The sequence below is a fragment of the Seriola aureovittata genome, chromosome 4 (assembly GCF_021018895.1).
Source record: "Seriola aureovittata isolate HTS-2021-v1 ecotype China chromosome 4, ASM2101889v1, whole genome shotgun sequence".
Classification (NCBI taxonomy): Eukaryota; Metazoa; Chordata; class Actinopteri; order Carangiformes; family Carangidae; genus Seriola; species Seriola aureovittata.
In genome coordinates this window covers 23,569,388-23,595,788 of record NC_079367.1, presented here as the reverse complement: position 1 = coordinate 23,595,788, position 26,401 = coordinate 23,569,388, and the positions used below count along the sequence as shown (strand labels likewise).

At 36.3% G+C, this 26,401-nt stretch overlaps 1 protein-coding gene across 3 annotated transcripts in view; it reads right to left on the bottom strand.

Moving 5' to 3' along the window:
- Window positions 1-9,216: 9,216 nt before the first annotated feature.
- The window catches only part of tiam1b (TIAM Rac1 associated GEF 1b), a 46,271-nt gene continuing 29,086 nt past the window's right edge, over window positions 9,217-26,401 (bottom strand). For 2 of the 3 annotated variants that reach the window (XM_056373562.1, XM_056373563.1), the window contains exons 10-27: window positions 26,207-26,377; window positions 25,843-25,947; window positions 25,289-25,370; window positions 24,846-24,932; window positions 23,839-24,051; window positions 23,144-23,244; window positions 17,608-17,793; window positions 16,266-16,334; window positions 15,794-15,919; window positions 15,573-15,681; window positions 14,654-14,833; window positions 14,424-14,542; window positions 14,227-14,335; window positions 13,989-14,047; window positions 13,658-13,763; window positions 13,437-13,524; window positions 13,112-13,284; window positions 9,217-10,961 (exon numbers count right to left, since the gene is read on the bottom strand). In XM_056373562.1, coding sequence (XP_056229537.1) covers window positions 10,432-10,961; window positions 13,112-13,284; window positions 13,437-13,524; window positions 13,658-13,763; window positions 13,989-14,047; window positions 14,227-14,335; window positions 14,424-14,542; window positions 14,654-14,833; window positions 15,573-15,681; window positions 15,794-15,919; window positions 16,266-16,334; window positions 17,608-17,793; window positions 23,144-23,244; window positions 23,839-24,051; window positions 24,846-24,932; window positions 25,289-25,370; window positions 25,843-25,947; window positions 26,207-26,377 — 2,613 coding nt within the window. In that variant the 3' untranslated portion in view covers window positions 9,217-10,431. Of the gene's footprint in view, window positions 10,962-13,111; window positions 13,285-13,436; window positions 13,525-13,657; window positions 13,764-13,988; window positions 14,048-14,226; window positions 14,336-14,423; window positions 14,543-14,653; window positions 14,834-15,572; window positions 15,682-15,793; window positions 15,920-16,265; window positions 16,335-17,607; window positions 17,794-20,436; window positions 20,853-23,143; window positions 23,245-23,838; window positions 24,052-24,845; window positions 24,933-25,288; window positions 25,371-25,842; window positions 25,948-26,206; window positions 26,378-26,401 lie in introns of those variants that run through there. The other variant, XM_056373564.1, reaches the window with a different exon arrangement.

The following is a 26,401-nucleotide window of genomic DNA, read 5'->3' as shown; positions in this document are numbered from 1 at the left end:
ATGACGTTTTTATGCCTCGCTATAGTATTACTTTTTTATGCCTTACTATACTATGACGTTTTTATTCCTCGCTATAGTATTACTTTTTTATGCATTACTATACTATGACGTTATTTCATGGTTTTATGCCTTACTATACCATGATATTTTTTGACATTTTTAGTGCCTTAATATATGACTTACTAAAATGACTTTTTTATGCCTTACTATACTATGACGTTTTTATGCCTCACTATAGTATTACTTCTTTATGCCTTACTATACTATGACGTTATTTGATGTTTTTTTGCCTTACTATACTATGATGTTTTTTTTACATTTTCAGTGCCTTACTATATGATTTACTAAAATATGACTTTTTTATGCCTTATTATACTATGACGTTTTCATGCCTCGCTATTGTATTACTTTTTTATGCCTTACTATACTATGACGTTTTTATGCCTCGCTATAGTATTACTTTTTTATGCCTTACTATACTATGACGTTTTTATGCCTCGCTATAGTATTACTTTTTTATGCCTTACTATACTATGACGTTTTTATGCCTCGCTATAGTATTACTTTTTTGTGCCTTACTATACTATGACGTTATTTCACGTTTTTATGCCTTACTATACCATGACGTTTTTATTCCTCACTATAGTATTACTTTTTATGCCTTACTATACTATGACGTTTTTTGACATTTTTATGCCATATTATACTATGACGTTTTTTAGCATTTTTATGCCTTAAAACACTATGTCATTTGATGCCTTACCATACTAAGACGTTTTTAGAACCCTTTATGACTAAATATACTATTATGTTTTTTTGACATTTTTTGCCATACTATACTATTACGTTTTTTGACATTTTTATGCCATACTATACTATGACGTTTTTTAGCATTTTTATGCCTTACTATACTATATCATTCGATGCCTTACCATACTATGACGTTTTTATAACCTATTATGGCTTAATATACAATTTATTTTTTTTTTTACGTTTTATGCCATACTATACTATGACGTTTTTTGACATTTTTATGCCATACTATATTATGTCATTTGATGCCTTACTATACTATGACGTTTTTATGACCTTTTATGGCTTAATATACTAATATGTATTTTTTTTTACGTTTTATGCCATACTATACTATGACGTTTTTTGACATTTTTATGCCATACTATACTATGACGTTTTTTAGCATTTTTATGCCTTACTATACTATATCATTCGATGCCTTACCATACTATGACGTTTTTATAACCTATTATGGCTTAATATACTAATTCTTTTTTTTTTGACGTTTTATGCCATACTATACTATGACGTTTTTTGACATTTTTATGCCATACTATATTATGTCATTTGATGCCTTACTATACTATGACGTTTTTATAACCTTTTATGGCTTAATATACTAATATGTATTTTTTTTTCGTTTTAGGCCATACTATACTATGACGTTTTTTTTGACATTTTTATGCCATATTATACTATGACGTTTTTTAGCATTTTTATGCCTTAAAACACTATGTCATTTGATGCCTTACCATACTATGACGTTTTTTAGCATTTTTATGCCTTAAAACACTGTCATTTGATAAATTACCATACTAAGACGTTTTTAGAACCCTTTATGACTAAATATACTATTATGTTTTTTTGACATTTTTTGCCATACTATACTATGACGTTTTTTGACATTTTTATGCCATACTATACTATGACGTTTTTTAGCATTTTTATGCCTTACTATACTATATCATTCGATGCCTTACCATACTAAGACGTTTTTATAACCCTTTATGGCTAAATATACTATTATGTTTTTTTGACATTTTTTGCCATACTATACTATGACGTTTTTTAGCATTTTTATGCCTTACTATACTATATCATTCGATGCCTTACCATACTATGACGTTTTTATAACCTATTATGGCTTAATATACTAATTTTTTTTTTTTGACGTTTTATGCCATACTATACTATGACGTTTTTTTTTAGCATTTTTATGCCTTATTATACTATATCATTTGATGCCTTACTATACTATGACGTTTTTATAACCTTTTATGGCTTAATATACTAATATGTATTTTTTTTACGTTTTAGGCCATACTATACTATGACGTTTTTTAGCATTTTTATGCCTTACTATACTATATCATTCGATGCCTTAACATACTATGACGTTTTTATAACCCTTTATGGCTAATTATACTATTATGTTTTTTTGCCATACTATACTATGACGTTTTTTAGCATTTTTATGCCTTACTATACTATATCATTCGATGCCTTACCATACTATGACGTTTTTTTAACCTATTATGGCTTAATATACTAATTTTTTTTTTATTGACGTTTTATGCCATACTATACTATGACGTTTTTTGACATTTTTATGCCATATTATACTATGACGTGTTTTAGCATTTTTATGCCTTAAAACACTATGTCATTCGATGCCTTACCATACTAAGACGTTTTTATAACCCTTTATGGCTAAATATACTATTATGTTTTTTTGACATTTTTTGCCATACTATACTATGACGTTTTTATAACCTATTTTGGCTTAATATTCTAATTCTTTTTTTTTTGACGTTTTATGCCATACTATACTATGTCATTTGATGCCTTACTATACTATGACGTTTTTTGACATTTTTATGCCATACTATACTATGACGTTTTTTAGCATTTTTATGCCTTACTATACTATATCATTCGATGCCTTACCATACTATGACGTTTTTATAACCTATTATGGCTTAATATACTAATTTTTTTTTTTTGACGTTTTATGCCATACTATACTATGACGTATTTTTTTAGCATTTTTATGCCTTATTATACTATATCATTTGATGCCTTACTATACTATGACGTTTTTATAACCTTTTATGGCTTAATATACTAATATGTATTTTTTTTACGTTTTAGGCCATACTATACTATGACGTTTTTTGACATTTTTATGCCATATTATACTATGACGTTTTTTAGCATTTTTATGCCTTAAAACACTATGTCATTTGATGCCTTACCATACTAAGACGTTTTTATAACCCTTTATGGCTAAATATACTATTATGTTTTTTTGACATTTTTTGCCATAGTATACTATGACGTTTTTTGACATTTTTATGCCATACTATACTATGACGTTTTTTAGCATTTTTATGCCTTACTGTACTATATCATTCGATGCCTTACCATAATATGACGTTTTTATAACCAATTATGGCTTAATATAGTAATTTTTTTTTTTGACGTTTTATACCATAATATACTATGACGTTTTTTGACATTTTTATGCCATATTATACTATGTCATTTGATGCCTTACCATACTAAGACGTTTTTAGAACCCTTTATGACTAAATATACTATTATGTTTTTTTGACATTTTTTGCCATACTATACTATGACGTTTTTTGACATTTTTATGCCATACTATACTATGACGTTTTTTAGCATTTTTATGCCTTACTATACTATATCATTCGATGCCTTACCATACTAAGACGTTTTTATAACCCTTTATGGCTAAATATACTATTATGTTTTTTTGACATTTTTTGCCATACGATACTATGACGTTTTTTAGCATTTTTATGCCTTACTATACTATATCATTCGATGCCTTACCATACTATGACGTTTTTATAACCTATTATGGCTTAATATACTAATTTTTTTTTTTTGACGTTTTATGCCATACTATACTATGACGTTTTTTGGCATTTTTATGCCATATTATACTATGACGTTTTATGCCATACTATACTATTTCATTTGATGCCTTACTATACTATGACGTTTTTATAACCTTTTATGGCTTAATATACTAATATGTATTTTTTTTACGTTTTAGGCCATACTATACTATGACGTTTTTTAGCATTTTTATGCCTTACTATACTATATCATTCGATGCCTTAACATACTATGACGTTTTTATAACCCTTTATGGCTAATTATACTATTATGTTTTTTTGCCATACTATACTATGACGTTTTTTAGCATTTTTATGCCTTACTATACTATATCATTCGATGCCTTACCATACTATGACGTTTTTATAACCTATTATGGCTTAATATACTAATTTTTTTTTTATTGACGTTTTATGCCATACTATACTATGACGTTTTTTGACATTTTTATGCCATATTATACTATGACGTTTTTTAGCATTTTTATGCCTTAAAACACTATGTCATTTGATGCCTTACCATACTAAGACGTTTTTATAACCCTTTATGGCTAAATATACTATTATGTTTTTTTGACATTTTTTGCCATACTATACTATGACGTTTTTTGACATTTTTATGCCATACTATACTATGACGTTTTTATAACCTATTATGGCTTAATATTCTAATTCTTTTTTTTTTGACGTTTTATGCCATACTATACTATGTCATTTGATGCCTTACTATACTATGACGTTTTTATAACCTTTTATGGCTTAATATACTAATATGTATTTTTTTTACGTTTTAGGCCATACTATATTGTGACGTTTTTTAGCATTTTTATGCCTTACTATACTATATCATTCGATGCCTTAACATACTATGATGTTTTTATAACCCTTTATGGCTAAATATACTATTATGTTTTTTTGCCATACTATACTATGACGTTTTTTGACATTTTTATGCCATACTATACTATGACGTTTTTTAGCATTTTTATGCCTTACTGTACTATATCATTCGATGCCTTACCATAATATGACGTTTTTATAACCAATTATGGCTTAATATAGTAATTTTTTTTTTTGACGTTTTATACCATAATATACTATGACGTTTTTTGACATTTTTATGCCATATTATACTATGTCATTTGATGCCTTACCATACTATGACTTTTTTATAACCTTTTATGGCTTAATGTACTATGATGTTTTTTTTGACGTTTTATGCCATACTATACTATGACATTTTTTGACATTTTTGTGCCATACTATACTATGACGTTTTTTAGCATTTTTATGCCTTATTATACTATATCATTTGATACTTTACTACACTATGACGTTTTTTGACATTTTTATGCCATACTATATTATGTCATTTGATGCCTTACTATACTATGACGTTTTTATAACCTTTTATGGCTTTATATACTAATATGTATTTTTTTTACGTTTTATGCCATACTATACTATGACGTTTTTTGACATTTTTATGCCATATTATACTATGACGTTTTTTAGCATTTTTATGCCTTAAAACATTATGTCATTTGATGCCTTACCATACTAAGACGTTTTTATAACCCTTTATGGCTAAATATACTATTATGTTTTTTTGACATTTTTTGCCATACTATACTATGACGTTTTTTGACATTTTTATGCCATACTATACTATGACGTTTTTTAGCATTTTTATGCCTTACTATACTATATCATTCGATGCCTTACCATACTATGACGTTTTTATAACCTATTATGGCTTAATATACAAATTTTTTTTTTTTGACGTTTTATGCCATACTATACTATGACGTTTTTTTTTAGCATTTTTATGCCTTATTATACTATATCATTTGATGCCTTACTATACTATGACGTTTTTATAACCTTTTATGGCTTTATATACTAATATGTATTTTTTTTACGTTTTAGGCCATACTATACTATGACGTTTTTTGACATTTTTATGCCATATTATACTATGACGTTTTTTAGCATTTTTATGCCTTAAAACACTATGTCATTTGATGCCTTACCATACTAAGACGTTTTTATAACCCTTTATGGCTAAATATACTATTATGTTTTTTTGACATTTTTTGCCATAGTATACTATGACGTTTTTTGACATTTTTATGCCATACTATACTATGACGTTTTTATAACCTATTATGGCTTAATATTCTAATTCTTTTTTTTTTGACGTTTTATGCCATACTATACTATTTCATTTGATGCCTTACTATACTATGACGTTTTTATAACCTTTTATGGCTTAATATACTAATATGTATTTTTTTTACGTTTTAGGCCATACTATATTGTGACGTTTTTTAGCATTTTTATGCCTTACTGTACTATATCATTCGATGCCTTAACATACTATGACGTTTTTATAACCCTTTATGGCTAAATATACTATTATGTTTTTTTGCCATACTATACTATGACGTTTTTTGACATTTTTATGCCATACTATACTATGACGTTTTTTAGCATTTTTATGCCTTACTGTACTATATCATTCGATGCCTTACCATAATATGACGTTTTTATAACCAATTATGGCTTAATATAGTAATTTTTTTTTTTTGACGTTTTATACCATAATATACTATGACGTTTTTTGACATTTTTATGCCATATTATACTATGTCATTTGATGCCTTACCATACTATGACTTTTTTATAACCTTTTATGGCTTAATGTACTATGATGTTTTTTTTGACGTTTTATGCCATACTATACTATGACATTTTTTGACATTTTTGTGCCATACTATACTATGACGTTTTTTAGCATTTTTATGCCTTATTATACTATATCATTTGATACTTTACTACACTATGACGTTTTTTGACATTTTTATGCCATACTATATTATGTCATTTGATGCCTTACTATACTATGACGTTTTTATAACCTTTTATGGCTTAATATACTAATATGTATTTTTTTTACGTTTTATGCCATACTATACTATGACGTTTTTTGACATTTTTATGCCATATTATACTATGACGTTTTTTAGCATTTTTATGCCTTAAAACATTATGTCATTTGATGCCTTACCATACTAAGACGTTTTTATAACCCTTTATGGCTAAATATACTATTATGTTTTTTTGACATTTTTTGCCATACTATACTATGACGTTTTTTGACATTTTTATGCCATACTATACTATGACGTTTTTTAGCATTTTTATGCCTTACTATACTATATCATTCGATGCCTTACCATACTATGACGTTTTTATAACCTATTATGGCTTAATATACTAATTTTTTTTTTTTGACGTTTTATGCCATACTATACTATGACGTTTTTTTTTAGCATTTTTATGCCTTATTATACTATATCATTTGATGCCTTACTATACTATGACGTTTTTATAACCTTTTATGGCTTAATATACTAATATGTATTTTTTTTACGTTTTAGGCCATACTATACTATGAGGTTTTTATACATTTTTATGCCATATTATACTATGACGTTTTTTAGCATTTTTATGCCTTAAAACACTATGTCATTTGATGCCTTACCATACTAAGACGTTTTTATAACCCTTTATGGCTAAATATACTATTATGTTTTTTTGACATTTTTTGCCATAGTATACTATGACGTTTTTTGACATTTTTATGCCATACTATACTATGACGTTTTTTAGCATTTTTATGCCTTACTGTACTATATCATTCGATGCCTTACCATAATATGACGTTTTTATAACCAATTATGGCTTAATATAGTAATTTTTTTTTTTTGACGTTTTATACCATAATATACTATGACGTTTTTTGACATTTTTATGCCATATTATACTATGTCATTTGATGCCTTACCATACTATGACTTTTTTATAACCTTTTATGGCTTAATGTATTATGATGTTTTTTTTGACGTTTTATGCCATACTATACTATGACATTTTTTGACATTTTTGTGCCATACTATACTATGACGTTTTTTAGCATTTTTATGCCTTATTATACTATATCATTTGATACTTTACTACACTATGACGTTTTTATGCCTCGCTATAGTATTACTTTTTTATGCCTTACTATACTATGACGTTTTCATGCCTCGCTATAGTATTACGTTTTTATGCCTTACTATACTATGACGTTTTCATGCCTCGCTATAGTATTACTTTTTTATGCCTTACTATATTATGACGTTATTTCATGCTTTTATGCCTTACTATACCATGACGTTATTATTCCTTGCTATAGTATTACTTTTTTATGCATTACTATACTATGACGTTATTTCATGGTTTTATGCCTTACTATACCATGATATTTTTTGACATTTTTAGTGCCTTACTATATGATTTACTAAAATATGACTTTTTTATGCCTTATTATACTATGACGTTTTCATGCCTCGCTATTGTATTACTTTTTTATGCCTTACTATACTATGACGTTTTTATGCCTCGCTATAGTATTACTTTTTTATGCCTTACTATACTATGACGTTTTTATGCCTCGCTATAGTATTTCTTTTTTGTGCCTTACTATACTATGACGTTTTCATGCCTCGCTATAGTGTTACTTTTTTTATGCCTTACTACACTATGACGTTTTTATGCCTCGCTATAGTATTACTTTTTTATGCCTTACTATACTATGACGTTTTTATGCCTCGCTATAGTATTTCTTTTTTGTGCCTTACTATACTATGACGTTTTCATGCCTCGCTATAGTGTTACTTTTTTTATGCCTTACTACACTATGACGTTTTTATGCCTCGCTATAGTGTTACTTTTTTTATGCCTTACTACACTATGACGTTTTTATGCCTCGCTATAGTATTACTTTTTTATGCCTTACTATACTATGACGTTATTTCACGTTTTTATGCCTTACTATACCATGACGTTTTTATTCCTCGCTATAGTATTACTTTTTATGCCTTACTATACTATGACGTTATTTCATGGTTTTATGCCTTACTATACCATGATATTTTTTGACATTTTTAGTGCCTTAATATATGACTTACTAAAATGACTTTTTTATGCCTTACTATACTATGACGTTTTCATGCCTCGCTATAGTATTACTTTTTTATGCCTTACTACACTATGACGTTTTCATGCCTCGTTATAGTATTACTTTTTTATGTCTTACTATACTATAACGTTTTTATTAATTAGGGTTTGAGCTTCTTCACCATCATTCAGACATTTAATCAGCCGTGGCTTGGAAACACACAAAGTGGCTCATAATGACTTCTGAAGGTTTTTAGTTTTGCCGCATTTTGTTGCAATTGCATTCTTTCTGTGAAGTAGTAGAAGAAAAGTACTGATCAGCTGCTCAGTTCTGTTGTTCTCAGTCATGTCGGAGCATATCGGGCATTTATGCATTTTTCTCACTTCACAAAGTTGTTTTACAGGGATGATATCTGCAGAGCTGCAGGGAATAAGTGAGGCTGTTGAGTAAAACTACACTAACAAATGAATCAATACAGAGAGGAGCTTTGAGTTATAAGTAGGAAACAACTGTATTTATTATGATATCAATACATTTTTCTATATACACACAGTAATAAAAATGCAGTCTTAGTAGCACAATGAGTTGTTTACAAGTATGACTTCTTTCTCTCTGTAGGCATACTGTCTTTCCCCTTGATTGCTTGAGCAAATTTGGACTTTCTTTGTAAAAAAAAAAAGATTACTTATGTCGTTATGCTAACAAATTAATTTACATATGAATAAATTAAATAAAAAACATTGCTTTGTAATCCATTACCAGTGAACAATCTTTTTGAACTCAAAAGACCTGTCAAAAGTAGCTGATGTGCAAAGTCTCTACAATACAGAGTGTGCACGTGAAATGTTAAGAATTAATATAATGCTGGGTGTTCTTTGAATGGCAATACTGAAGAGCAAAAAAGAAAAAAACAAAACAATGGTTTCACAGTAAATAAAAAGACATGAAACAGCAAATGCAAATTCAAGTAAAACAGGATTATGTTAAATTAAAACAAATTACAATCCCTTAGCCTCTGTGACATGGGGGCTATTACATAATTCCACTATTAACTGTAACAAGAGATCCAACAAAAATATTTTCCAGGCTAGAAAGATAGCTTTAAGTCCATAAAACAAGTGGTCAAAATCATATACATAAACAGGAAATCTGCTCCCAAAACATGTCAGTGTATATTCATGTGAAAATGTACAAGTACAGTAAATGATGCATGACAAGACTGTCCTTTGCATTTATTTATTCTATTTCTTTAAGGACAAATAATATACAGCCCTTAACTATGATAATATCTCTGAGTCACACAGACAAAACAATTATTAATGTTCTTACAATACCCAAATTTGGCAACAGCAGGCAGGACTATAGAATGCTGCCCAAATGTGCAAACCATGCCAAATCAAAGCAGTTGATTAGATTCCATGATTGTACCAGTTCATCTCTCAAAGCTTACGCTTGACTTATATGTAACAGCATTTGATTTGGGATAGAGCTCCCTCATTCTGGATTCCTGTATTGCTCCACTGATGATCTTACCTGTACAAAAAGCAGTCAGCAAAAGTAAGGTAAGGAAGGATATATCTTCTACTAGCTGTGTGATATACGTCAATGCCCATGCATTGTTTGTTGACTGATGACTTGATCTTTATGGAGCTCATGTAAAGCTGATAAAACATTTGCTGTCTGCCTGTCCTCTTCAGCTTTTTATGTGCCACAGTCTGGGGTTGAACCCGATTGCTCCCTTCGTACCCAAATCTCACCCTTCTCCGTTTGCTTTTGATCGTCCACGGCGCTCTGCTTCTCCCTGTTGACCAGCTTTTCATCATGTGTCTCACTGGCTATTGGGGACTTAAGGCTCTTGCATTCTTCTGTTTCCTCACCCTCCAAGGACAAAGCCATGACAGGGGCCTCTAGGTCAGCCTCAGCAGATGGCGCTCTGGGTGTCTGACAGAACTCGTCATCGTCGTCACTCAGGATGTCTGTCTCCTTCACCTCTTCCTGGTCCTCGTATTCCTCTAGGTCGAACTGTTCTTCCACCCAGCGGTCTGTGTCACCTGCCAATTCAGACTGCTGTTGTTGATCTGGTTTGTCTTCCAGCTGCAGCCGATTCGAGTCGGATTCTTGTGGTGAAGTGAGGTCTTGTTCAGGTTCGCCGTCAAAAACGATGTCGGTGTCGATCGTGAAGCGGTTGCGCACAAGCTTTCGCCGGCCTAGAGTCCTGGTTGGGGCGGATGCTGCAAAAAACACAAGATCAAAAACTTAATACAAATGACTAATACTTTCAGGGCATTACTTTGGATTTTGGCAATATACAGTGCTGTGAAAAAGTATTTGCCCCCTTTCAGATTTCTTTAGTTTTTGCTTTTTTGTCACACTTAAATGTTTCAGATCATCAAACTAATTCTAATATCAGACAAAGATAACCTGAGTAAATACGAAAAGCAGTTTTTAAATGATGATTTCATTTATTAAGGGAAAAAAACTATCCAAACCAACCTGGCCCTATGTGAAAAAGTTATTGCCCCCCTTGTTAAATCATGAATTGCCAGACCTGTAGAATCAAGAAATCACTTAAATAGAACCTGTCTGACAACATGAAGTAAGCTAAAAGATCTCAAAAAGCAACACAACATGCCCCAATCCAAAGAAATTCAAGAACAGATGAGAAACAAAATCATTGACATCTATTAGTCTGGAAAGGGTTACAAAGCCATTTCTAAGGCTTTGGGACTCCAGTGAACCACAGTGAGAGCCATTATCCACAAATGGAGAAAACATGGAACAGTGGTGAACCTTCCCAGGAGTGGCCGGCCTACCAAAATTACTCCAAGAGCATATCGACAACTCATCCAGGAGGTCACAAAAAAAACCCAGAACAACATCTAAAGCACTGCAGGCCTCACTTGCCTCAGTTAAGGTCAGTGTTCATGATTCAACAACAAGAAAGAGACTGGGCAAAAATGGCATCCATGGGAGAGTTCCAAGGCGAAAACCACTGCTGACCAAAAAGAACACAAAGGCCCGTCTCACATTTGCCATAAAGCATCTTGATGATCCCCAAGACTTTTGGGAAAAATATTCTGTGGACTGACGAGACAAAAGTGGAACTTTCTGGAAGGTGTGCGTCCTGTTACATCTGGCATAAAACTAACACAGCATTTCACAAAAAGAACATCATACCGACAGTCAAACATGGTGGTGGTAGTGTGATGGTCTGGGGCTGCTTTGCTGCTTCAGGACCTGGACGACTTGCCGTAATTGATGGAACCATGAATTCTGCTCTCTACCAGAAAATCCATCAGTTCGTGACCTTAAGCGCACTTGGGTTATGCAGCAGGACAATGATTCGAAGCACACCAGCAAGTCCACCTCTGAATGGCTTAAAAAAACCAAAATGAAAGTTTTGGAGTGGCCTAGTCAAAGTCCAGACTTAAATCCGATTTGAGATGCTGTGGCATGACCTTAAACAGGCCGTTCATGCTCGAAAACCCTCCAATGTGGCTGAATTAAAACAATTCTGCAAAGAAGAGTGGGACAAAATTCCTCCACAGCGATGTGAAAGACTCGCCAGTTAACACAAACGCTTGATTGCAGTTGTTGCTGCCAAGGGTGGCACAACCAGTTATTAGGTTTAGGCGGCAATTACTTTTTCACATAGGGCCAGGTTGGTTTGGATAGCTTTTTTTCCCTTAATAAATGAAATCATCATTTCAAAACTGCATTTTGTATTTTCTCAGGTTATCTTTGTCTGATATTAAAATTAGTTTGATGATCTGAAACATGTAAGTGTGACAAAAAAGCAAAAACAAACGAAATCTGTAAGGGGGCAAATACTTTTTCATAGCACTGTATATATATATATAAAAAAAAAATATATATATAAAAAAAAAAAAAAAAAAAAAATATATATATATATATATTTTTTTTTTTTTTTTTTTTTTTTTTTTTTAGCACTAGAGGAATAAAAACCTTATTCACTAATTAACCAACAATGAGCAATACTGATGTAAAGCACATTTTAATAGATTCCAACAAAGGTTGCCCTGCCTTGTCAGGGTTGAGTATTACAATATCCTACTACATACAAAATACAAAAAACTGTTTTGAAAAATCTGATCTGCCAAAACCAAGCAACTCAAACAGTCTATTATGTTACCTTTTCTATAAAAAAACCCAACAATATTACAATATTGTCTAGGTGCAGGTATGTCTCCACATATTAATTAAAAGTATGAATGTGGCTGAAACCAGAAAAGGAAAGCTCTGATTTTATGCTTTTTTTTCAGTTCACACTACACCAAAGCATCCTATCTGTGTCAGGAACAAACTCAAAATTGGGACACTTTGAGCTGTAGGGTGAATACAGCCACAGACTGGCATTTACCTGCTCTATTTATGGCGGGACGGGCTCCCTTCAGGGCACAGAGACGCTTTCCTCCAAAGGGCACATATTGCTGGTTGAGGGGTAAACTCTCCGTTTTCAGGAGCTGTCGGCGGTGCTTTTCCCTCAAGATGGAATGGACTGTCTTCAGAAAGTCTTTTCTACTTTCTGGAGAGCTGCAGGAGATGGAAGGGGCACATTATCAGTTTGTCACTCTGTAGATAGCAGCACACAGGGCTTTCAGATGCACAAAAGGACACCGGACTTTCAGAGGCACAAAAGCTTCAATCTGCAGTGGAATTCAACTTCCATTAGTAGAGATCCTCACCTACAGCACAGCTGAAATGCCCTCTCTGGCCTTCCCTCCGACTCTGACTTTGTGTGGACAATTTCACACACAGCAGAGCCCTCGCCATCTGAAGAGGAAATCAACAGTTCACATGTGATTTAATGCACAGCGCACTCTGGAAAGATTTTGTAAACTGAATTCCTGGATTTGGGAGAAGACAACATATTTCAATACCGTATTTTATTTACTGAGTCTCTTACCTGTATTGGACAAGGATCTGACTTGAAGGGCATCAGTAGGGATCATGTGACGAAATCGGAAAGGGTCTTTTTCATCTGAAGATACAGAGACTCGATGGGAGCCACCCTACAATAATAATAAAAAAAAATCCAGTTTATTTCCCCTATAGAACTATGCCTGTGAAATGAGATGCACCTAGATATAATCAGCTTTAAGGCTTCTTTTACAGGTGACCCAATGGGCTGATTCTGAAAATAGCACATGTGCAAAGTAAATTTACAATAATGTAATAAAATAGGTTACATTTTAAATGGACTTGGGTGCTGCTGATGGCTTGTGTGAAAATCTTACCATTTTCTTTTTTTGCTTGGACCCATCCTTGCATACAAAGACCACTGCGGTCTTGAACACTAAAAAGCAATGGGGAAAAAAACTTCAGTTTCAGTTATCACTGAAAGTGTTACAAAAGTTGTCAAATTTAAATGTATAATTGAGTAAACAGTAGTGATTATTTTATGTAGGAGGACAATATACATGAATACTTAAAGTCATGCTCGTTACATAATCATGGCAGAAAATAGTGACAAACCAAATGTAGCCATCTGGGGCTCTTTCTTCCATTTTCCTAAGGAGGCAGGAGGGTTGATCCAGGTCACGCTGGTGTGGAGTAGCAGGTCACCCATGGACAGATCAGCAACCTGGCAAAAATCAACAAAATACCCGCAGTCACTCCACATGTATGCTTCAGTTGACAGAACTGAGCCATGCCACTTTTGTCCAACCTACCTCTTTCTTTTCCCCGGTCTGCTCAGTGATAAGCTGATCGAACACGGCTCCAAACTCCTCGTGGATCTTCTGCATCTCATTGATGTGGCTGGCGACTTTGTTCATGGCTTTCATGGCAACTGCAGACAATGTGGTTAAAGTTGAATTGTTGTGACTGCATGTATTCACCCAGGTTCTCTCCTGTCAAAATGATCTAGTCTCCTCAAAACAGCCATGTGGCTGGGTCTTACCATCCAGGTGGTAGTGCTCCTCACTGTCTGGGTCTGTGAGCGAGTAAAGCTCCTTCAGCAGGAGGGGATACTTCAGCACCCTCTGGATGGGTTTGATTAGGTATGACTCAAGGGTGGAAGAGTGCTGCTGCTTGGGGTTGCGCTCATCCAGGAAGGCCTTGAAATCGGGGTCTGTTTTGGCTGAATGACCAATAAAGAACATTTAATGCAACTCATCCACACATCTAATTTTTTTTCATAATTGATGCGTTTGCATGCACAGATTATTCTACTAGTTGTTTACTCTAGAAGTTTTGTTTATGGTCTGTAATTTCTAATAATAAAGCTTGTACTCTTCTTATTTGAAACTGGCTTAATTTGTTTGGCCTGATATTACCCAGGTTACTGTGCTGTAAACATGTTGATCTTGTGCAAACTCAGAGGCAGTTAGTGTTTATATTTTACTTTGTGATGCATTAGAAATGAATTATATGTTTCATGCTTTTTATAGACTAATCATTTCAGCTAAGAGCAGCCAATCACAAGTGGGCAGGAATAATCTGCTTACTGTTTCAAAAGCAGCTTTACCCAAGTAACACCTCAGCAAACTCATAATGGCCAATAACTAGTTGAGTCATTGAATGTAAATGCAGCAAACAAAGAAATCCACTTGAGTGTTAATGCGAGTGGGTGTACTAGGCTGAGAACAAGCTGTTCAACACTGCTCATTATATATATATCATTCAATGTTGCAGAGCTTTTTTCGCCCTGGGAGCCACCAGCTTGAAAGTATGCAGAGGTCAAATGGACAACTGTCTGGCTGACAACTCCGCATAGCAGATTTATGGAGCCTCACAGGATATGGCAGATGGTTGATGGATAAATACATGCTCTCCTTTGAGCCAACGAAGAATGTCAACCCAAGAGCACATTTACTCACCCTTTACGAGGACCTTGGGGACTTTGGTGTGGCTGGCGCAGAAAGCACTGTAGATTTTAAAACGGTCTGCATAGTACAGGAAAGAGCCTCCCAGGGAGAAGAGGATTTTCTGTGAAGAGATTACCCAACCAATAGTTAAAAAAAAGGTTTATGGGTGTTTTTGAAGTGCTTGTTGCTGGTCATATCTTTTGGTGTATGTTTCACAAACAAGGAGAGAATACCTTAAACTGATCCACTCTCTCCAGCTTCTCCAGATCTGGAACCAGTCTGGTCCCATCCTCCAGGGTCTTGAGAAACTCAACTTGGAACTCCACCATTTCCGGCAAGTTCCCAAACAGTACATCCAGCTGGAGGAGAAGAGCATTTGAGCAAAGTCAAAATAACTACAGTGTTAAGTAAAATGTCTCTCCTCGTGTGGTGCATCCAATACTAGCCCCTTGCTATAGTTAGAGCATGGAAATGCTCAAAATTTATAACATCCAAATGAATCTCATTATTGTTGAATCTCAAGTGCATGTAAAACATGCACTTACAAACCTCCCTCTCTCTCTCTCTCATCATCCACCCCTGTTATCCTCGTACACGGTTACTCTTCATTTGATTATGTAACCCACTTTTCTTATAACATTTCAACAGTTGTGGCATTTAAAAGCCAACTACCCCTCAAAGGCTCATGGGGAAAATTAGACATACCTCATCCTGAGTGAGAAAGGTCTCTTTCTGCAGTGGGGTTAAATATCTCCCAATGAGGCAATTGAGATCCTGCAAGACAATGTGCAATATGTGTGAATCAAGGTTACCCATGTCATTTTGTGGAATACACAAATGAAAAACATGCAGCTTTACAGGCTTAAATATTTCTCACAACAAAACAGTGATTTAAGGTGCAGAGATAGTCTGAGAGTCCCTCAAAGATCAAAGACAGAGGAGCTGGTGGATGCCTCTCTGCATGCGCTTTAAAGGGAAGAGAGCTATATGGAAACCCAATTAAATAAATGACTGTGGCAACAGATACCTTAGCTGAACTGTAGAAAGCCCATGTGATTAATTAGCAGCTCTTTCAAAAAGTTGAAAAACAGACCATGTAACTTCTCTAAAGAAGGATGGTTGGTGGTCTAACAAAACAATGAACTGCAATTTACATGTCATTTTTTGTATTGTCAATTTAATAATAATTGTCTTTAAGAAGGTAAAATAAAATAGACAAATAATATAAACATCACATGAAAAAGGAATAATTCTGAAGTTTAAAATCAAACAAATATAAGTAACATGAGACACTTAATAAAACTCAAAAGAAGCCAAATCATTGACGCCCAAATTGGTTAAAAAAAGAATTTTTTAAAAAATTTAAAAAAAGGTCTGGTCTCAAAAAATAAATCACAACGTATGCCAAAAACAAACGCATCACCAACATTGGTCACAAGCTGGAACTTATCAGCAAGGATATGATAGGTATGTAGTTTACAGTAGTTGGCATTTACCCATAGTTACATGGTTACAGGAGTTAAAATCCTCCTTCTTTTAGTGTTTTGAGAATTTTGTCTGTCCCTACATTACCTTAGCAATTGAACTGCAAGTGCCACTACTGCAAATTGCACAGACACATAAAATGCACCCAAATGTCTTGAGGTAATTGGAACAAATGGCCCAATTCCACAAAAAATCCACCATCAATCATGCACATTTTGCGATTTCTATAATAAGTATATACATGCCCCCTGTAATGAGGTATAACATTTTAGATAGCCTTGACATTATCCCATTATATGGCCTCTATAACCCAGTTATTGCACGGAGCCACATTTCCTAATCGGGCAGAAAAAGATTAGGCAATATCCAGGCAAGGGCACAGCTGTGTCCCCTTAGGTCTCCTGGGACACCGAGATAAATATGGATTGGATGGATGTGGAATAGGTAATGCGTAGGGCTAACACAACCCGAGGCAGACAGATACATAGATCGATGGACAGAAGGAACACAGGCACCCTCACAAAGACCATCTGCCTCTTTAAGTAAGATGAGTGATACTGACTTTGACATAGGTGCGTTCGGTCTCCACGAGCTCACAGATGACTTTGCGGAGCTTGTCGGCATCGGAGAGCTGCCGGGGAGTTGCGGGAGGTGGGAAGGGCGAGTCCGGGCTAGGCGAAGAGGACACACACTCCGAGGGATTCATGTCATGGAGACTGCGACAGAAAGCAGCGACCTGCTCTGTACTCTGCAGAAGAAAAAAAATGGAAAAGGGGAAGGAGAGTGTTGAGGAAAAATTTGATTAAATTACGCAACTCCAACTTGAAATCATCATATCCAAATATTAACTTGCAGCTGTCACTTTCCACTTGCTGATGTGCACAGGTTCATGACTGAGCAGAGAGTGAGCCTGGAAAGAGGCAGAGAGGCAGCTCTTAAAAAAAAAAAAAAAATCATTTGCACTAATTTGGTCTATTTTCAGTCTGTCATAACAATGACTCTCCGCCTCCCTCTCCTTCACTCATATCCCTCTTTTCCCTGGTGTTTTCCTCCTACTGACAGATCAGTGGTGTAATGATTCATCTCTTTCACAGAATCAAAATATACACACAACCCTGTCTGTCCACATACAGTATGGGTTGCCGTGGAGACCAGCCCTGATGTGCATTAGACTATCATTTTGGACAAAAATAGACCCCACTCAGAACCAGCCTGCATGGCTGAAGTAATACAGTCTACTTTGTTAGCAAAAGATTACAGCCTCACCAGCCGTAACAACAAGAGTATTTTGGCTTTTTACATCAATACAAACACAACAGAGAACTCTATTCACACCCATCACACCCTCATTTTGTTTTATGAGAAAAGTATTTAATAGATTTTGTTACTTTACAGCAGATGATGCATAAAGATTAATTGAGAAAGTCACTGGGAATTAACAGTTATGGCCCTATAAGAGGAACCACTAGCAGATAGGAGTGCATAATGGAGAGCTGAGAGGTCTCTAGTTGGTAATATAAGGGTTTTTATAGGCCAGACAGAAGCAATTTATCCTGTCACACCTACAAGCTCCTCTGGGAAGGAATAATAATATAGCCTCCACACAGCTGGAGAAGACAGAACATTATTCTTTCTTAGATAAAAAAAAATAATCTTAATTAAGATCAGATCTCCTGGTCCATCAACAGTCTACAGGGCTTCAAACCAACTTGGTGTTTTTCATATTCGATATTACTGTGCATAAAGAGAAGTGCAAATACAAAACTGAGTAGCTCATTTCACTGTGGCATACAGACAGACGCACACAGACAACCAAAATTTACCATAAAGTAGATGATAGGTAGAAACAACCACAGGTTAGATGTGCTTTTTCCATCATACTAAATATGATATGAAAAAAATGAAATGCGAAGGTATAGAACAAAGGAAGAACACTGCGCTATCAAATGACAGTCACGCATCTTCTCATGCAGATTTTGAAAATGACAATGGTTAGCAGCATTGTTACCCAATCAGACAGACACATTCATATGTGAGGCACGACAGCCCTTTGTCCCTTTGTGACAATGTTCCCAAAAATAATCAGGCAGCTCCCAGATCAGCAGATGAACTGGGAGCAATAATGTCTGTACATGACGATGTTGCAAATGCAATTTACACCAATACACTGGTGTTAATTTTGCAATGTCAAAGTGAAAGTGGCTTTGTGAAACCTGCTGCCAACTTTGATGTTGTTTTTGCCTATTAAATGGTGTTAAAATAAAACACAGGATGTGAATATAAGCAATCATCATGTCCAAAATCAAGTGGATGTAGAGAGTGGTTTTAACAAGTCAAAATGCCTGGCAAAGGTCAACGCCGGAAACATCCCTTTGTTCATAAACTTAGTGCTCATCGTGTGTGGGATCCAGTAGCATGAGAGAACCTGTCAAAGGAAGATCAACAGAGTTCTGCTTCATTAGCATCTACAAGAAGACATCAACAGTTTCACTCTGTGCCACATTTTACTGATGTAATGAGATACTAGATATCCAACCCAAAATGAAGTTCAATTGTAGTATGAAAGCAAAGAAGTTACAAAGACACACTCAATAGCATCGCGCATCAAGTTTTCAAGCCATACAAAAAGAAGAATCATGCAAAGAAAAAGAGAAAAGTATGATTTTATAAAGCTTATTCCTGCCCATTTAATCAACTGAGCTCATCTAATTTTACCGAGCCCAGTAAGACAGTCACAGTCCAGTCATAGTCTTCACTAGGCTAATTAACACCATGGCAGCTTTGGTTGCATGGACAGTTATGACATGGCAGAGGGAAGAGAAAGAACAGAGAAGGGGGGCGGGGGATCAAAGCCTTCAATATCACATGAAAAGAACAATATGTAGATAAGAGGGGCTGAGAGGAGCATTTCCCATAGCAAATGAAATATAGATTAAAAACAGTTTCGAAGCATAAAAGCACTGATGATGGAGGAGGAAGAAGACTGCACGTCTGCTCTCTGAAACTATGATAAGCCTGAGATCATAGCTTGGGGTGCCCAGAGAGAAAACTCTGCAACAGTCGCTGCAACAACGGTCAGGCCAGTTTATCAAAAGACATCTGGGGTCAGATCTGCAGAGACTCAGCGCCTACATGCAGCGTTTTATTTTGGCATCCTGTGGAGCACTCCAGTGATTATGGGGCAACTCTGCGACACAAACGGTGACTCACAGCTTCCTGTTGTCTGTCTGGAGCAGCCAAGAGGAGGTGTGAAACAAACGCAGAGAAGGAAAAGGTGGTTTACCCTCAGTGGAGTAAAACAACAGCAGCAGCAGCTCAGCGTCTATCACAGCAGCAGCAGCAACAACAACTAACCAGGTACAGAAAAGTGACACAAGGAAGGAAATCTCACCAGATGAAGCATGTCATGGATGGAGTCTGAGGAGCGCTTGCTGTGCTTGCTCCACTTCAGCACGGACATAGCCGGGCGCAGGTGGACAGTCAGCGTTAGTTCAAGTGCCAGAGAGGAAGAGACTCCAGGCTTTGGAAAGAGTCAAGTCTACACTGCGCGTCTCCAACACATTTGTTTTTTTTGTTTTTTTAAAAAGAAGGTGCTGTGGTGCTTGTGATGAAGGATGAGTGAAGCTGCTCTGCCTCCTCCTCTCCGCCCACCAGCACTTACAGCCTTCCAACTCCCCTTCTTTTCTCCCTCCGAGTCTGCTATAGTTCTGTCACTGATACTCTGCTGTTTCCTCTGTCTCCCTCCCTCCCTCTCTCTCTCTCTCTCTCTCTTCTTTACAGGCTGGATAAACTCAGACACACAGCATGAGTGTGAAGATCTGGCCAACTCCGGCAGCATTGTAAATGAGTCTTGAGAGCAAAGGAGCAGGGAAGGGAAGGAGTCTCCTCCTCAAGGTTGCGGTGGAGCAGGATTGGCTGGGTGAGCCACACCGCAGTAGAATATAAATGCAGAAATTGAGGAATAGGGAGAGACTGATGGGGAGAGGGGGAGCAGCAACTAAAAAACAGGAACAACTGGCGTGGGAGGTTTTGCAGGAAGAAAATGGAGAGCGGGAAATGATGAGGCATGCCAAAAATGCAGTTAATAATAAGTAAATCAAAGGAGGTGTGTGGTGCTGTGATAATTGCACAAGCTTGGAAAATATCCTTGTTCTGATCAGTAAAGGATAAAAATAAAAAAATACACCCGCAGACACATCCATTGTGCTACAGTTACCAATTTCCTACTTTTCCCAGAATTCAAACAGCTCCATGACAAAAGAGAACATATTTGTATGTTGAGAGACTGAAATTGGTAGTGTACAGCAAAGTGCAGTTATGACTGTTCAGATCACAAAATATCTTGCAACTGCACTGCAGGCTAAAGTCTATAGCCAGTGGAGAAATTGGTATCATTGCCTCTTCAATGTGAAGTTCTCACTGTGGTTGGTTCAAGTCCAGATGGTGAGTCTGGGAAGAAGCACTTGCTCTGAATGTTTGGCACGAATGCCTGACGACTAAACAATGTGACCAGCTAAATAAATCCCAGAGCAAAAAGGGGCCCAGACACAGAGGAATGAAGGCTATAATGCTAATTGGTTTTGCTTTTTCCCTACTACATCAATGACAGTAATATTACGATAGATTTTTTTTTGCCTCTTAGTGCATAGTGCATTGCAACAAAAAGTTCTAGAGGTACACAGTCATCAGGGCGTACTCTTATCAAGGACAGCCAAAGAGCGGATCAGTTGGCAAACATTTGTACCATTTTGTTCGGTTAGAGAGCTGCTGGTGCAAATCCAGACATCATTACCACATTTCAGATACAGATACAAGTCTTACGTCATCACTGATCCAGATTCATCAAATACTTTCAGTGCTACACAAATACAAAGGAAGCCTGTAACTTAATGTTTTATCTTCAAACATATAGCCTCAAAGAGAAAGGAGTTGAAAGAGACAAAAGGCACAACTTAACAGAACATCACCTAAAACCACCACTATGCTGGAATACTATAGCTACATAGGTTTTATTTTGCTCCCATCCATAGTATAATTATCATTATTATTCTTAATCATTACACAGGTAATTAACCAGAGCTGGTACGATATTTGATTAATTGCTGTTTATCAAACGAGAGAAGTTAAATGGTGGAATTAAGGAGAGAGCTGGTAAAAAATAAATTAAAAAAGCAGTAATATGTCCAGTCCACAATCTGAATAGCAAGTGGGATGACTGAGGATCTCACACTGATCCTTGGATTTCTTCCAATGAGCCCTCCACTCCAGTTGGTACAGTGAAGAATGGAGTAATTAAGTGTTTTGATAAGAGATGAACTAATGTAGAAGAAGACAGACATCATCCTTTCATGAGCAGGAGCGGAGTTGTGCTTTGAATACCGCTGATTTAATCTAATTTTACTGACGCTCTTATTTTACACAGCATAAGGAGAATTAGTCATCTTGTTAGCCAAAGCACTTCAATAGCAAAATGTAGGCCTTTGAGATTGTGTCATTTTTGCTTGTCTTACCAGTCTTGCTCTGTGCTGCCTTTTGTAATTTGTGTCTCTATGTTCATTTAGAGTTAAAATGAATGCATCTCCATTCATCACCTGATCCTAATCACCAGACACAATCAAGCAATTAGAATGCAAGCTTAATCAAAGCACCCCTCACTTAGCAGTTACGTTCAAGTGAATGCATCATCTCGCCATGAGTCTCTAATGCATAGGATACACTTCATTCAGCAATGTAGGTGTGCATTAATATCTACGTTCGGTTTAAAACAGGTGTTTGCCGAGAAAGAAAAAGACAAACCTAATATAGAGTTTGTCTCGAGAAGCATGGGGTTAACACCTGGATAGTATAAACACGGACACCGCTCTGCTTTCCCGAACAAGATAAAACGAGACAGTAACAGATGGTGCTTCAAACTGTGGTGAAGCAAAACGTTCTTCACTGCTATTTTCATAATAACAGAGTTGAGGGGGATTGCTGTGGAGGACAAGAGCGGGGAACAAGCAGAGGAGCCAGCACATATGAAAGATGTGCTGTCAGATATTGTCTGTGGTGATATTAAATCAAGACTCCACAAATTAATAATGAAGCGGTGCCCTTACCTTTCTGCACTCATCAAACTCACTGAAGATCTCAGAGTCGTCGTCCAGGCTGTCTCCCGAGCTCTCCAGCAACAGTCCCACCCCGTCGTCCAGGATCTCCTCTGCAACAAACAAAAAACAGACGTGCATGAGAATCATTTTCCTTTGAAATGACATGAATATATTTTCACAAGCACCGTGTAAAATACATGAGAAATCTGCACCTTGTGGTTTTTATTATTTAAGATTTAAGACTTGTGCAAAACGTACTGACTTTATCAGTCTACTCCACAAAATGAGGCTGCAACCCACAGCTGAGAGCCGCCTGTCCTCCCTAATTAAGACCCTGTAGATTCACCGTGTTTGCATAAATGAAACAGGTGTCTCTAAGGACACTGGCAAGAAATAGTTTCTTCTCAGAGGCAAAGAAAAATAAATAAATCTGAGCTTGAGATCTGTCTAATTTTGCCTTTCTGGTTCATTTAGCATCTTTGGTATGAAGTGATTACAGGTGGGTAATCACTGTGCGTTGGCAAACATGACCAGACATGAAAAAACTGAGGGTGTTAATACAATGTGCACAATTTCTGGGAAATGGCGTTCTGAGGTTAAGCTCTTCAGTAAACTCTGCTGTGAATGTGCCAAGTTTGCAGCTTTAAATGGGTGAGGGAAACAAAAGATTAAGACAGATGTCTGCATTTGGATGTCGGGCTCACCTTGACTCTGGGAGAAGATGTCAGTGTAGAGATCTTCCTCTGCATCTGAGCGGCGCGGCGGCACGTAGCACAGCTGGCGGCGGTCCACAGAAGGCAGGGTGTTGACCGTCAAAGCAAGCGATGCTTGAGAGAATGCTGCCTTCATGTCAGAGAAGTTAAGACTGTGGGAGTCTTTTCCGTTCAGCTGGAGTATTTCATCTCCTGCATTTAGACCTGCAGAATGGGAACGCCATTAGCTTTGATTCAATTTGCTGCCTGTCACGCCCTATATAAACATTTCCTATTTCCCCTAATACGAGATGGTAACAACAATCTAGCTCATTTTCAGCATTGATTAACCAACCAATAAACTCCAAATTGAGATGATATATTGTAAAAACAAAAAAAAAAAAAAAAAAACAAGACAAACTATTCAATTTTGGAGACAGTTAGTTGCAGATCATTTATATTTTCTTTGCCTTTAAGACCCACAAGCATGACCCAGTATCTATGCCCTATGAAAGCCACTGGGCCAGCACAAATATCTGGTTGTCTGCTGCACAGCTTGTGCTCTGCCTGCACTGTGATCAACTCCAGCATATTCCCACCTCACTCAACCTTTTGAGTTTAACTATGTAGCATGGGTACCAATGTGAAAAAGCTGCGGTGAGGTGTCCTACTCAGCATCATCTTTCACAAAGGCCAGTGAGAGGCAGTGTGGTTATGATTATAGTAATCAAATCCCTTGAGAACTGCTGTGTTCTCTGAAACTTCCCCTGCCTATTGAATAAACATGCACTAATGCATTCCTGAAGAGAAACTGTATAAAAAAAATAAATAAAAAAAAATGCGCATTGACCTCGAGAGAGAAATACTCCATTTTGAAAATGGAGAAGAGCGGAAAAATGGCCAATGCACCCCAGATTCTCTTTTTTTTTTTTTTCTTCTCTAGCAGTAACTCATCAGTGTAGAGGCAGATTGAGCATCTTTGAAGGAAGTTCATTTGATGGAAATGAAGGGTAATGAACCTTTGGCGAAGGCTAATCCACCCGCCTTCACATCAGTGATGTAGAGCTGCTGTACTCCGTCCTCCTCCACCACTGAAATGGAGAAACCTGGAGGAGGGGAAGGAGAGGCAGAGAGGCGAGAAGAAGAGGAGAGGGAGAGAGAGAGAGAGAGGAGAGAGAGAGAGAGAGAGAGAGAGAGAGAGAGAGAGAGAAGGGGGACTCTTATATAAAACACATCAGGGGGATTTGTGCAGTACAAATGCGAATGGTTTGGAAAAGAAAAAAAAAAGGTTATGTATAGGTCAAAGAAAAGCAATTAATACACCCAAAAAAGCCCTACATACAAAATCTTTGACATTGACCTCATTACAGCATCTTAACTGAAAACAAAAATCATAGATTCATCAATTATAATAATCATCAATCTGAATGAAACTACACAGGAGAATTGAAATGGTTCCTACCGTAGCCAATCATGCAGGATTCATCTCTGTCAAACTGGACTACTTTCGTTATTTTGGAGCAGAGCTCAATTTCTTTGTAAAGCTGTGAAGAACAAAAAGAAGTTATATAAATCCCGAAAACAACAGCCTACTTTTTTCATATTCTGGTGGGTGGGTTATTGAAAGCACGGAAACAGCATGTTAATTTTCCGTATTCTTAGACAAAGCAGCTCCAGCAGAGTCTGTATGCGGGAATGGTCCATGTTGTGATTACATGATGAATACAAAAGTCACTACAGATATTTTTATTAAGGCTTTCCATGAATAGATTTATGTTTCGGGGCATGGGGTTTGCCTGGAGAAAACATGAAATCAAGAGGATAGCAGTATAAAACCTATTAATAATTCACCACATTGGATGCTGTCGTGTCTGCGGTATTTTGCATACTGGGATTCCTCGCACATTCCAGTGCAATTACTGGCATTTTTTTTTAATCTGTTTCTTGACCTTTATAATCTTAAACAGCCTAGCGAAGAAGGAGAACAAGATCATGCTCAAGCAGGTAGTTACATACCAAGTCGCACACATCCTCCTCTGGTTTAGGAATGTAGAATTGCACTTGGTTTTCGATAAGGAATTTGAGTCGCAGGTAGTGCTTGGTGGGATCGAGCTGGTGAGCCTGTGGAATGAGGGCAAAGAGACAGAAAGAGGGTTTTTACCCAGCATCAAAGCACTGAGATACCTGATATTCCTCCATTACAATGTCAGACATGTTTTTCCTAATCTTTCTGACTCTGCAAAACTGTTATTTATCTTAGGTAAGTAATGTCATGTCAGGCACAGGTGCATGTATCTTTATGCGTTTGTCATGCAAACACGACTGGAATGAAACCTGAACCGTAGGTCAGCGCAGGTCATTTGACTCTGGGCGCTGTTACCTTGCAGATGGTTTCCAGAACGCACAGCGCCGACTCTCCTGGTTGGATGATGGTAAGCACCGGCTGGTCATTTGGCAGACACACCCAGGAGGGGGTGAGGTGGTCAGGGACCCAGATGTCACTCTCCGTGCTGGGCCGTGGAAGGCTTTTCACAGTTCCCTCCTCACCTTTCTTTGAACAGAGACATTAAAAGTC